Source organism: Heterocephalus glaber, unplaced genomic scaffold, assembly GCF_053883595.1.
Source record: "Heterocephalus glaber isolate CG9 unplaced genomic scaffold, H.glaber_assembly_v1.0 deba00001457, whole genome shotgun sequence".
Lineage (NCBI taxonomy): Eukaryota > Metazoa > Chordata > Mammalia > Rodentia > Bathyergidae > Heterocephalus > Heterocephalus glaber.
Window position 1 is genome coordinate 15,224,479 of NW_028258305.1, and position 14,089 is coordinate 15,238,567.

Below are 14,089 nucleotides of genomic sequence, written 5' to 3' on the forward strand. Positions count from 1 at the left end.
CTCTCTAGTCCAGGCTGCCTTTTGAACTAGTCATGTGTCCCACATAGCAAGCTATATCCTCCTGCCTTAGCCTCGTAAGTGGTGGCATTATCGGCATGTGCCACTACACCCAAACTAATAATCATTCATTGAGTGGAGAGGAGTCATGAATATCGATATGGGAGTGCTGGAACTACCTAGAACTTTTTGTTTCTGTGTCCCCAGAGCAAGTTAATGAAACTTCTTCAGAGGTTGCCAAACAGTGTTATTAGAAGATTACATCGTGAAAGATATAAGAAGCCGTCTTGGTTAACTCCTGTGCCTGACAGCCATAAGCTTACTGATCAAGATGTTACAGACTTTGTACAATGCATTATTCAGCCTGTCCTCTTGGCTATGTTTAGCAAAACTGGTAGTCTAGAAGCAGCCCAGGCTCTGCAGAATCTTGCACTCATGAGGCCTGAGTTAGTAATACCTCCTGTACTTGAAAGGTAAGTGCAGCTTTATGTGTTCTATAGAAGGTTGTTCCTGTTATGTGTTCTCTCTCTCCTGCTCTGCGTGGTTCTTTTTTCTTCTCTGTGGCATCTGTTCTACCTTTTCAGTGCTTAAGCCTGTTTTTAGAGGAGAAGCAGCAAGACATTTTAACTTGATTGGGAACTTGATTAAGATTTATTAGAAAATAAAATATAGTGGATAACAAACGTTTTGGATTGTTTGGCTCTAACAATTACCCAAGATTTTGCTCATAAATTAAATTTTATGAGTATATGATAGTGAATTGGTGACACAAGAAAATTATGTATTGTATAATCTCAGTCTGTATTGTTTTTATAGTGTATATTTTATTGTACTTTGTATGTTGAAAGAATATCTAAAATCCCTCCTTACTGCTGAAGTCACTGTGCAAAGCATAGTGAATCCTGAGACAAAGACAATTTTTTTTTTTGGTACCGGGGATCGAACTCAGATCCTTTTGCTTGCGAGGCAGGTGGCGGAACCACTGAGGTAAATCCCCAGCCCAGGAGACAGTGTTTTGAGTATTCAGGAGCAGATTACTTCAACTTTCTGGTTTGCCTTTCTTTTTCTTTTGTTTTTCTGGTACTGGAAATTGAACTCAGGACCTCTGGTCCTAGTTTGCCTTTCTCGTGCTGCTGCCTGAATATGAATCTTAAACTTTCTGTCTAAATGTCATTGTCAAAGGGGCTGGTGATTTAGCCCAGTGGTTCTGGCATCTGCCTTGTAGGCGCAAAGTCCGGAGTTTGATCCCCAGTACTCAAAAAAAAAAAAATGTCATTGTCAAAAGTAGAAGGAAAGTGTTAGTAGTTTTTAAAGCGCAGAAGAATCTAGCAGTTGAGTTTTATTTGTGCAAGGTCGTTAGTAGAAGATTCCAGACCACAGCCTGTCTTCTGCCTCTCTGTTGAGAAAGGATAGGTATTACTCACATTCCCTTGGGGAAAGGGGGCACCCTTCTAATATGTAGAACATAAGTAGGAGATGCGATGGGGAAATTAGGAAGTTTGCCTTCTTTTTGTACCTCCCAGCATTCTTTGCTACTTGGCCACTGTTGAGTAGTAGAAGCTAATAATCAGTAGTCAGTTCCTTCGTGCTCCCTGGGGAGGGGGACTTCAGCTGTTTGTTTGCATAGCTAACATTTTGAAGTTTGGGATAGTTTTGATCTTTCTTTTACTTTCCCTTTATTTTACCTTATTTCTGTAATTTTCCAGCTGATTAATTATGAATAGTGAAACAAATATTTTTGTAGAAGGAACAATGCGTACAATCTCAATTGTATATATCCATCACATTTCCTTATTCAATTCTTGGACAAAATCATATCAGCATATTGAAATGTTACATGCTTGACCAATATGTAAGTTTTTTTTCCTTTTATAAAAGCAAAACTTTTTTTTTAAAGTAAAACTTAAAATGTATCCAGGTACAGTGGTGCACACTTGGCAGCCCAAGCTGCTCAGAAGACTGAGGCAGAAAGATTCTTTGAGCACAAGGCTTCAAGGCCAGGCAAAATAAAATAGCAAGACCCTGTCTAAAATTAAGAGAAATTTAAGAATTGAAAATGTAGAAAAGAAATTTTTATAGTTTTGCATCTACAAAAGATACTTAGTCTTATACATTTTCTTCATTTTTCAAAATTGGTTATTTTTTATCCTATTTTAAAATCTGTCCTTTTCTCAATATATGGTGAAATTTCCCTCATTTGTTTATCTTTTCTGCCTATGTGGATTTTATTCCAGCTATAAAATAGGTTCTTAGAAGTGAAATCATTGAATAAGAATGAATGTTACTAATTTAGTGATCAAAAACTGGTGTTTTATTCCCCACAGATTTTGTTCAGGATCAGTTTCACAAATATTCTTATATGCTTTATATAACTGATTTTCAATTTTAAATTACAAGTCTTTTTAAAAGTATAAAATGAGATAAACTTCAATTTGTTTTTTTCTGTAAAAAGGACAGGAGGAATACCTTTTGTTTTTATTTTGAGGAGTATTTGTAATTTGTTATTCCTGAATCTGAATAATCATTGAGCCGTTAGATTAATTTAATATGGATTAAAATGGCTGAAACAGCAAAGTGTCATGGGACACACCTATAATCTCAGCATTTGGGAGGATGAGGCAGGAGGATTGCTACGAGTTCAGGGCCAGCCTGGGCTACAAAATAAGTTCAAAGCCAGGCTGAACTATATAGCGAGACCTTGTCTCAAAAGAAAAAGGAAAAGAAAAAGATGGCTGAAACAAAGCAAAATCTACCAGTTTATGCTCATTTTCACTGTGGAATTTATAAAATGAAACAGGAATTGGGGAAACATGTAGCATTCTGTTCTTTATTGTGTAATTCTGTTAACTGATAGCAAATCTTCTGCTTTCATCCTTTAAGTCAAACTACAGTACATGGATTTAGTATATTTAACATTATAAAATTCTATTTTCAAACTATAGAACATATCCAGCATTAGAGACATTAACAGAACCTCACCAGCTCACAGCTACTCTAAGTTGTGTAATTGGAGTAGCCCGAAGTTTGGTATCAGGAGGCAGATGGTTTCCTGAAGGTCCAACACACATGCTACCTCTGTTGATGAGAGCATTGCCTGGGGTGGATCCAAATGACTTTAGTAAATGCATGGTGAGATATCGATGATTTTTTTCTGTACTTAAGGTGTAATCATATAAGTGGACATTTCTGAAATTTCTTTTAGACACCTTATAGAACATAGTTTAATGTAAAATCTGTTAATGGTAACATAGCAATACATGGATGCCTAAACTTACGTTTGTGGACAACTTATCTGTATAATGACTTTTAAAAAGTAATTTGCTATAACCTATATCTATTAAGTGGTCATAATTTTGTTGCTATGCCAGAATTGAACCTGGGGCCTTGCAAGTACTAGGCAGGCTCTCTAACACTGAGCTAGATCCCTAGTCCTAATCCTATGTTGTTTTAAATCTCATTATATATTTACTATTTTTCCTGCCAATAAGGGGATGTGATGAAAAATTACGGATATAAAATTCCAACTTCTACTTAGACACATCTCCCTGTGTACCACTTCATTTATCTTCCCTATTTTCTGCTTTCTAGCATCTGCTTTAGCACTTCCTACTTACTTAACTTTAGTTAATGTTACATGGTTTGGTGGGAGACAAAGTAACTTCTCATTAACAAAAGATTGGATAAGTTTTTTTTCCCTTAGCTTCATTACTAAAGTAACAGTTAATTTTCAGAGCCTTAAAATGTTATTTTCTAAGTTAAAAATACACACATTGTTAAGAGATTTTCTTCAACATAATTTGAGTAATTTAGATTGTTTTGAACTTGTAATTCATGTTGAAAATTGCATATTCCCACAGATCACATTCCAGTTTATAGCAACATTTTCTACTCTGGTGCCTTTAGTAGATTGTTCATCTGTATTACAAGAAAGAAACGACCTCACTGAAGTAAGGACGTTTTCTGGTTAGAAAGGGTTAACTGAAAGTTCTGATTCTTACTGTATATGCATAGTGGTATTTGATACTTTAAAACAACTGTGGATGGGTTCTGTAAAGTAAAATTACTGTTTTGTGGCTAGAGTGGTATAAATGGTGAGATAGTCTGCATAGCACTCACCATAGGAAGTGGTTTGAAAATAGGCGATTTCTGTTAATAGCTGTCACTGGAGGTGTTTTTCAATTTTCTGTCACTTTTCAATGTGTTTTGTTAGGCATGGGCAGTGGTGTCTTGTTTTTCCATCATCGTATTACAAATAAACTTTTCCAGGACATTGGCATCTAATGAGAGAGAGTTTCTTTATTACTGGGGTGTTTTTTTGGTTTTTTTTTGTACTGGGGATTGAACTCTCAGGTCCCAGCACTTGTACAGCAGGCGGCGAAACCACTGAGCTAAATCCCTGGCCCTAAAATCTTTTTTTTTTTTTGGATACCAGGGATCAAACTCGGGACCTTGTGCTTTTGAGGCAGGCATCAGAACCACTGAGCTAAATCCCTGGCAATTACTGGGTTTTTTAAAAATGAATATTTATTGTAAGCATGTTATTACTTGTGTCATCTGGATATCAAGTAGTGAGACAACCCCCCACCCCCCATCAAACTCAGGACCTTGCCCTTGACAGGTAGGCGCAGTGCTGTGCTGCTGAGCTACATCCCTGGTCCTTAGACATTGTTCTTTATGCTAGTGGTTTTTAAATGGTTGGCTGCTTGACTTCTGTTTTTTGCCCTTGTAAGATATATTCATTACCTGTTTGATTCCTAGGAAGTACTAGATTAACTTGTTTTAAATCAACATGTGATTATGGTCTTTTTTCTTATATTATCCACTGTACTCATTTATTGTTAAATCTCTTTGGTAGGCATAATTGAGTGTTGTTAGTTTAGAGAAAAAAATCAAAAGCTATTTCTAACTTTTCTTTATTCTGGGATGTTGTAGGTGGAACGAGAACTTTGCTCGGCCACAGCTGAATTTGAGGATTTCGTCTTACAGTTTATGGATAGGTGAGCTGGAGGCCCAGATCTGTCCTTTCTCTGATATTCAAGGAAAGGACCAAAGTAAAATAAAATAAAATAAACTATCCCATCCTAAAAATTTTAGTTTCTCTCTGCATTTTAAGCCTTATTTAGTTCCTTGTAAAGTTAAAAATTATAAGACATGTGCAAATTAAGTAGCTACTACTTGAGCAGGCATGATAATAGAGGCTTATTTGATCATTATCAAAAATGTTAAAGCAGTTTTTAGTGGCTTAGTGGCTAAAATTATACTTTGTTTGGATTATTTAGATGCTTTGGACTTATAGAAAGTAGCACATTGGAGCAAACAAGAGAAGAGACAGAAACTGAGAAAATGACTCACTTGGAGAGTTTGGTGGAATTAGGTCTGTCCTCTACGTTTAGTACAATCCTTACACAATGTTCCAAAGAAATATTTATGGTAAGAAAACATTGCTGCAAAAAATTAATCTCTGACCTTTTAGTTTTATTTGATGTTTTAAAATTTAACTTCAGTTACTTTGTATTCATACCATGCTTAAGTAAGGTCTAATGTTCATAAGCATTAGAGTTGTACTGTGTTGAATGGAAAAATACATATGTTAAGTTTCAACAGTAATGAGTTAATATAGCTATTGACTGTGAGTTCAGTGTTATCAAACCAACACTATGTATTAATATAAGTGTCCGTAAACAAAAAACATACTTAAAACAGAATTATGTATTGATTGGTTGTTGAAAATGTGACCAGATGCTCACAGTGATTTAATCCTGTATTTCTCTTAGAAGCAGTGGTTCAGTATTTTCTAGTTCAGCATTCACAGCAGCTTTTTAGACCATTCCTACCATAAATAACAAGAAATGGACTTCTCAAGAAAGAAGTTTTAGAAATTTTTTATGCAGTCGTGTAACAAATTAAATACTAAATGTAATGATCTAGCTATGATAGATTAGAAAAAGCTGTCCTCATAAGGCATTTGATAAACATTCCCTTATTTTGATACTGCTTGGTACCTGTATGTACAGTGAGTCCTTAAAACTGCTTTATTTTCAGTTCTTTTCCTTCTCCCTTCCTCTGAGACTATCACCATTTAACAGTGTTCATCTTGGTTGAAGACTATGCTGTCTTTCAGCTGTATAAGATAGGGTAGTTACTAAGATTATGTTTTTTTTAAATAAGTGAACATAAATCATCTCTTGTTCAACAGAAAGGAGTTGTTTATAGTTTTTCAGCATGGTTAATGCAAATTTAGAACTCATTTCTTCATTTAGCAAGCAAGTTAAAATTCTGTGATGATTAGAAAATTAGACTGCTTCAAGTCTTTTAAAAGTAGGGATAAATTTTTACAAGGGTTGTAGTTGCCAGAATGACAAATTATATTTGGTTGGTTTTGGTTTTTTTTTTGGTACCAGGGATCGAACTTGGGTCTTTGAGCTTGCAAGGCAGGCAGCAGAACCACTGAGCTAAATCCCCGGCCCCAGAATGACAAATTATAAACATTAAATATTCTAAAAAATTTTCTTTGTTATTTTGGATTAATTATCAAGGTAATTAAATTGCATTTTCTGCAAGCAGTTGTAATTTTATATGGGAGATTTCTGTAGAAAGTGAAAGCTTATTCCTCATGTGCTCAAGTTGGGATCATCTGCAAAGGTTGTTCTTCTATCTGAATGTAACATCATTAAGCAAATCCTCATAAAGTTAGCTAGTCAAAAATTGCCTACTTAGCTATTGTTGATATGAGTATATTTATCATTTTTTTATGTTCCTTGTTTAATTTTCTAAATATGCTGATCAGAGACTTTCTTTTATGACTTAACAGGTGGCCCTTCAGAAGGTTTTTAATTTTTCTATTTCACATATATTTGAAACAAGAGTAGCAGGCCGCATGGTGGCAGATATGTGTCGTGCTGCTGTAAAGGTGAGTTTAAGTTTTGGAACTGATGAATTAATGACTCAGCAAACCAGCAGGTTTATAGAGTTAATTGTTTCAGAAGTGCTTGTTTTATTTAAAATACATCAGTGTTTACTTAAAATACATCATTGTTTCTATAGCTGGTTGCAGCTTATTTGCTACTAAAAACATTGCTGCTATATTTTTGTGACTAAAAATATTTGCCTTTCCACACTTATTTATACAAATATGTTTTAGTGCTGCCCAGAAGAGTCTTTGAAGCTGTTTGTTCCCCACTGCTGCAGTGTTATAACTCAGCTTACAATGAGTAAGTCATAAATAAGATCATTCTTCTATCTTTACAATTTTAGAGTTTCTTTGAGCTATGTAGTATTTTATTATTTTGGGGAAGGAATCTCTCCTGCCCCTCATTCTCCTGAAACACACCAATAGGCAGATAGCTTAGAAATTTTTACTTAATATTTTCATGCAATAGTTATTAGAAGTTACTTTAAAATTAACAATTATTTTGTGAGTCTTGATTGGTTTATTTTTTTTTGAAAATTGTTTTACTTCCTTTTGGAACAAGTTCATTGTCATGTAGAAGAAATGAAAAGTATTTCTGAAGCAGATTTCCTCAATTATTATAAATATTAAGTAGATATATTTTTAAACGATGTATGTAGTTGGGTACATGGATTTTTTTCTCCCTGATACTATTTTGGCATTTTTAGATGATGATGTATTGAATGATGAAGAGCTAGACAAGGAGTTACTATGGAATCTTCAACTTTTGTCTGAGGTATTGTAAATCTTTGGAAGAAAATATTACTATGAAAATGTAACTTGTTTTTGGAATTTAGCCCTTTCTAGCAACTACTTCTCTATTTAAAATATGGCCATCAATCAAACTTGAGATTCCTTTATGAAACAGTTCAGAAATTTAAGTAAATTTTGTCTCTAAGGAGATAGATCATTTTCAAAGGATGAAACCTTGGCACGTGGAAGCTTAAACTCAAAGTTAGATTTTTTTTGTTTTGTTTTTTCTACTTTAGTGGCCAAACATTGAACATTGTGTTAATTATTGATTCTTAATCTTTTAACCAAAAGACCTTGAACTGTGTTTTTATCCTGTTTAGATTACTCGAGTGGATGGAAAGAAGTTGCTTCTTTATAGGGAGCAGCTGGTAAAGATTCTCCAAAGAACCCTCCATTTAACCTGTAAGCAGGGTTACACTCTGTCTTGTAACCTTTTGCATCATCTTCTTCGTTCTACTACACTTATCTACCCTACAGAATACTGCAGTGTGCCAGGTGGCTTTGATAAGCCTCCTTCTGAATACTTTCCTATCAAGGCAAGCATTTTATATAATTTAGGATTCAAGAATATATTGGGTTCTTTTTCTAAGGGATTCAGAGTATTTGGTTGTGTGTGTGAGTGTGTATGTGTAAAGATGTTAGTTTTTAAAAAATAGATTATTAGGGCCTGGGATTTAGCTCAGTAGTATCATGCTTGCCTCTCAAGCGCAAGGTCCTGAGTTCGATCCCCGATACCAAAAAAAAAATTATTAAAACCATTATTGGAATGTCTTAAGCTTGGGCTGTCTCACTTTACATGGAGCTAATACTCCAGTTTTCTTTTTATACATGAAAATTTTGCCATATCTAACCTCTGTGGTTTCATGGAATTTTATTGTGCAGTTAGTTAGCCACACGTAAACTTAGGTGCATTCTTACAGTAGACTCATAGTAAGTGACTCTTCAGTGAGAATTTTTTTAGGAATGATAATGAAAGGGAAATTGGTTTTTATGCCACTCCTTTGTATGTTATTTGCTTAGCTTTGAATTATTTCTGCACTTCCTTTTAATCCTGTTAAATTGTGTGTACATGTGTGTTTGGTTTTTTTGTTTGTGATTTGTTTTTTCAACTTCTCAACTTAGTGAACAAATGCTCCTCTTTTCTAGGACTGGGGTAAACCTGGGGACTTATGGAATCTGGGAATCCAGTGGCATGTTCCTTCTTCAGAGGAAGTGTCTTTTGCCTTCTATCTCTTGGACTCCTTTCTTCAACCTGAGCTCATCAAACTGCAGCATTGTGGAGATGGAGAACTTGAAATGTCTAGGTTAGTTTTCTTCTGTAATCGGTATTATTCAGGTGCAAATGCAGACTAAAAAAGTACTTGTGATTTTTCTCTCTTTGTATGACATATCTGAAATACTCATTTTTAATGTATGCTTTGAAAATCTTGGAAAATGTACTTTTAAAACATTTAACGTAGTAGGACATAAATTTAGCAAAATTTAAACATTTTAAAAAGAAAAACTTGGTAGTGTTTTTGTGGTTTTTTGGTAGAAACCTTTCTACTTAGCAGTTTCACTTTTTTCTTTTGGAAATGTGTGTAGGTATGCGACCTTTGAAAGGAAATGCCCTTTAACCTATGCATTGATTTTATTGGTTTTATCTTTTTAGTAACTGACATTCTGTTTCCTAGAAAAATATCTCCATGAGGCCATTTTTTTTCCCTTCCATAAGTATTTAACAAGAAACTTATTTTGAGATCAATAGGCTTTTAGTTTTAATATTTGAAAAATCCTAAAATAATAGTAAGAAAATTATGTGTCAAACTCCAAAAGTCTTTCATATGCATACTCAGTAGGAGTTGACTTGGATGAAGAAATCTGATTGACTAATGTTGACTATATACTATACTACATTAAACTGAATTTTGGAAGCAAATGTTTAGCTAGGTTCATTTTTAAAGTTGAAATAAGCCTGAAGCTTTTTCTGTAGTACCATTTCCCCTTATTATAAGCAGAGGTGATCTATGATAGAGATGACTAAGAGTAGCTTCACAGAGGGTACTTTTACTTGTGATTATTTGGAACCTGTTTAAATGCAAGCAGGTCTAATATTAGCAAGAAATGTGTTTTAATTATACTATTCTTTATTTTTTTTCCCTTTTTGCAGTGCTGGGGATTGAACCCAGGGCCTTGTTCATGTTAGGCAAGCGCTCTACTACTGAGCTATATCCTCACCCCTAATTATATGCTATTAAGTTGGTAAACTATTAATTGAGTTGGTAAACTGAAGATAAAATTTTGTGTATTCCCATTTGATTGTATTTCATTCTAGTTTTTGCATTTCACCCTAGACTTTAAAAGTCTTGGTAAATAGGGATTTAAGAATCTTTTATAATGTTATTTTTTATCTTGTCTAGAGATGATATTCTGCAGAGTCTGACTATAGTGCACAACTGTTTAATTGGCTCAGGGAATCTCCTACCTCCATTGAAAGGAGAGCCAGTTACTAACTTGTAAGTAAAAATAACTACTTTACATTTTTTACTGTTTTGACATTTGGCAAACATTTTAAATTTTACCACTTGATGAGTTACTGGTATTGGTATTGCTGTCATTTTCTGCATCACTTTTAACCTTTTTTATTTGAAATTGTTAGGTAAAAAATACTTAAGGTGGCCTGGGGATTCAGCTCAGTGGCACTGCGCCTGCCTCGTAAGTGCAAGGTCCTGAGTTCAATCCCTGGTACCAAAAGCAAACAAAACAAAACAAAAAATACTTAAGGCACGATTAACTTTTTAAAGGGATTTTTCAGATTTTTATTATTACTGAGAATAACTTCAGATGTTAATCAATACAAAAATATCACTGTGGAGATACTAAATTATCTGCTAGTTTATTGGATTCTTAGCACTCTTCTCTAAAAAATAAAAAATAATTTCTTTTGCCTGGACGGTTTATTAAAAAAAGAATTGTGGTTTTTAGTAAAAATTTCTTCAGTATTATCCATTATGAACTTTTTAGGTCTATCAAGTTGCTTTTATGATTTTAATTGCTTTTCCGTGTATTAGTTTGAATGAATGTATCATTTTGATCCATTGTTAGTAACTACCATTTAAGCTGAGCAAATTGGGATACAATGAAATCAGCAGTATGTAATGCTAGCTTAATTATTAAATGGATAGATATTAGTTGGAATTTTTTCTCCCAACATTTCTTCACTGAGCAAATTAATGAACACCAAATAAAAATGAGTAAATAACTGCTAGCGCCTTGGAAATGCACAAGTAGAGATTTATTTGCTGATTGTGTAACAAAAGTCTTTAACAGCTTCAAACAGTAGTTTTTAAATATGGCTTGATTTTGGATAGCCATTGTTTAGGGCCGTAATTCTTAATTCCATAATTATTTCCTCTTCCACAATACCACTTATTTCACACTAAAAACTGCTCCTACACATTGAACTTTTTAAGATTTATTAATTAGGTATAAGAAGGAGAAGTAAGGTCGTTGTAGGTAAGGAAATCTGTTTTAGAAGTTTGCCTAGGAATTTACTGAATTGTTTTTGTTATTGTTGTTGTTGTTGGTACTGGGGATCGAACTCGGGACCTTGCGCTTGTGAGGCAGGCGGCGGAACCACTGGGCTAAATCCCCAGCCCTGAATTGTTTTAAAGGCAGTATGTTTTTTGGGGTTTTTTTGGGTTTTTTTGGTACCAGGGATCGAACTCGGGTCCTTGCGCTTACGCAGCAGGTGGCGAAACCACTGAACTAAATCTCTGGCCCCCTGAATTGTTTTAAAAGAACATTTGTCTCATCAGTTTTATAGTTGGATGTAAAAGCAATTTTACCAAAAATTTATTTTTGTTAAGAGAGATTGATTTTTCACAATATTTTAAAAGGTGAAGACTACAGAATTTTTTCTGATTCTTTTTTTGCCCCCATGATCTTTTACTTAGTGTCATTTAGTAAGAATTTATCGTTTTATGGCATGCATTGAGCTATTTCATACTTAAGAAATTTAGATTATCAGTAAATTGTCTTCTACTTGAAAATGTTGACATTGAAAATTGTGTTCATTTAATCTGTTTAAGAGCAAAAGCATATATCTTCTGTTAGAAAATCTTAACCATTGAGTGATTAGGAGGCTCACAGGTTTCCCTGGCAGTCCATGTGCAGTGTAATAATGAATTGAAAAAAATATTTATCTATTGAAGTAAATATTCATCATGACAAAAGTTTATAATTTGGTTATTATAAACCAATTATTTTTATATGATGAAATGCATTTCCATAAGGAAAAGAATAAAAAAATTTGAATGGTATGTAATAAAATGGTCTAGCTTGTAATAAATTATAAGCTGTAAAATTGGTAATAAGTATTTCTTTCAGGGTTTTCCTGGAAAAATTGAAAAGGAAAGATAAGTTTAAGCTAAAAAGTTTTGTGTTCTAGAATTTTCACATTTAGAGTGAAAACAGTGTAATAAAGCATATTGAAGTTATATAAAATATATTCAATAACCGGTTTATGTATAGAATAAAAGGAAAAATTCTGTTTAAGAATAAATACAGAAAAAAAAATAAATACAGAAAAGTTAACTTCAGTTTTTAAAAAATCAGTCTTATTTTTAAGGTTCTTCTTAGATCTATGCAGGATAGTAATTACATAACGTAGAGTTAAAAATAAAATGGTATTTTCACAGAAAGTAAATTCTCAACAAAATATCAAAATAGTAGAACAGCTTTTATGTTTCATTTCATTTTATTTTTTGATGTGGTACTTGTTATTGAACCCAGGAGGACCTTTGTGCTCAACTATTTCCTCAGCCCTTTTAAAAAAAATTTATTTGAGTCTGTTTTGCCAAGTTGCCTGGGCCAGGCTTTGACAGTCTCCTATCTCAGCCTCCCAGAGTACTCCCAGATTACAAGCAAGCACCACCATGTCTGGCTGCCTTCAAGATTTCTAAAATGCTTAATAGAATATATTTCAGTACTTGTTAAAGTCTTCTAAATTTAAATTGATGGCTCTGTTGTTCTGTGATATGAAGTCACACTGCTTACTGTGAAGAAAGAATATCTGTAGCACCTAATTCACAGAGATTCTCAGCAGGTCACTTTGAAACTGGTGTAGGAAAAGAAAACTCTGACTAAAGACATTAGTTACTCCATAGGAAATAGAGGAAAACTTAGTAGATGGGAGGAAAAGAATGTGTAATTGTGATGAGTTGTGATGCTGCTTTAGTGGAACGCTTATTATACCTGTGGAATACCTCCTGGTTAGTAACAGTTTGGCTGTGGAATTATGAGACATTATTCATTTCTGAAATATCAGACCAGTTTGGGAAAGTACCTAGCAACTCAATTTTTTAAAAAATGTCTTAATTACATAAACTGTTCTAGCTTCTATAATTATTTTTAGCCAGATTGCTCAATGTAGAGTTTGCCTTCTGTATGTATTGGTAGTGTAGTATTTGTCTTCTGGAAAATTGTAGTGATGAAAAACTAGAAGCTTAGTTTATGTATGGGTTTTCCCATAAGAATCTAGAGTATGTGGGATGATCTTTGTAAGGCAAATGGCTATTAAATGTGAAAACCTATTTTATGTGCTGTGTGATTAGAGATTGAGAAAAAATAAAAAGCTAAATCCTAAGTTTAAAACTGAATGATGTAATTATCCTCGTACTTTTGGGCCTTTAGCAGTATAGACTTACTAAGTACTTGGACTTACTGTAAACTTTGGTGTCAAACTATGGGTCCTTGAGGATAATTAAGGGTAAAATATTTTTAGTTCAGGACAATTTAAAATGATTTGACTATTTTTTAAACAATTTTGTTAAATACAGAATTGAATCTTAAAATGGAATCTCCCTATCTTGCTCTTGGAGCCTTTAATGTTTTAAGAGAAACATTGGTGGTGTAGTTTATTCTTACAGTTCTACCTTTATAGATGTAGATACAGAAGCTGGATTACGTCTTTCCAGGGTCACATGACAATTTTGGACTCTTGCCATTAATCCTGAAATTGTCGATTTTTCCTTTTTCACTCTATTATAATCTATTAGGTCTAACTATCAGAAGATGCAAAAACAAAACAAAACAACTAACATCTTAAAAACAGGGTTACTCAAGGTAGAGGAGTCACCATTTTTCATCTCAGAATACTTCTTTGTGCCCCCTTTTCTCTGATAGATCTATTAAATCATTCTTAGGATCTCAGCTTTTACTAACTTTACACTCAAAAAAATTCTTCAGGTCTAAGAGTGAGACCATTTCATTGATATGTGAAAGGATGTGTTGCTTATGCTATGAGGGGCAGGGCTAGCTAACCTCTCTTGGCACCTCCAGGAAACTACCCAGCTCTGCTGGGGAAGCTGCACACAGAAAAGGAAACAGTTACTACTCCACGGTGAGTAA

The 14,089-nt window shown here is 33.9% G+C and overlaps 1 protein-coding gene across 3 annotated transcripts in view; it reads left to right on the forward strand.

Annotated features, from left to right (window-relative positions):
• Positions 1–14,089, forward strand: part of Psme4 (proteasome activator subunit 4) — a 100,838-nt gene that overhangs the window by 35,577 nt on the left and 51,172 nt on the right. For all 3 annotated transcript variants that reach the window (XM_004867295.4, XM_013066450.3, XM_087216389.1), the window contains 11 exons: positions 205–470; positions 2,940–3,126; positions 3,855–3,944; positions 4,930–4,994; positions 5,277–5,427; positions 6,809–6,907; positions 7,139–7,208; positions 7,615–7,682; positions 8,020–8,235; positions 8,846–9,003; positions 10,099–10,194. In XM_004867295.4, the coding sequence (XP_004867352.1) occupies positions 205–470; positions 2,940–3,126; positions 3,855–3,944; positions 4,930–4,994; positions 5,277–5,427; positions 6,809–6,907; positions 7,139–7,208; positions 7,615–7,682; positions 8,020–8,235; positions 8,846–9,003; positions 10,099–10,194 (1,466 nt within the window). The remainder of the gene's footprint in view (positions 1–204; positions 471–2,939; positions 3,127–3,854; positions 3,945–4,929; positions 4,995–5,276; positions 5,428–6,808; positions 6,908–7,138; positions 7,209–7,614; positions 7,683–8,019; positions 8,236–8,845; positions 9,004–10,098; positions 10,195–14,089) is intronic.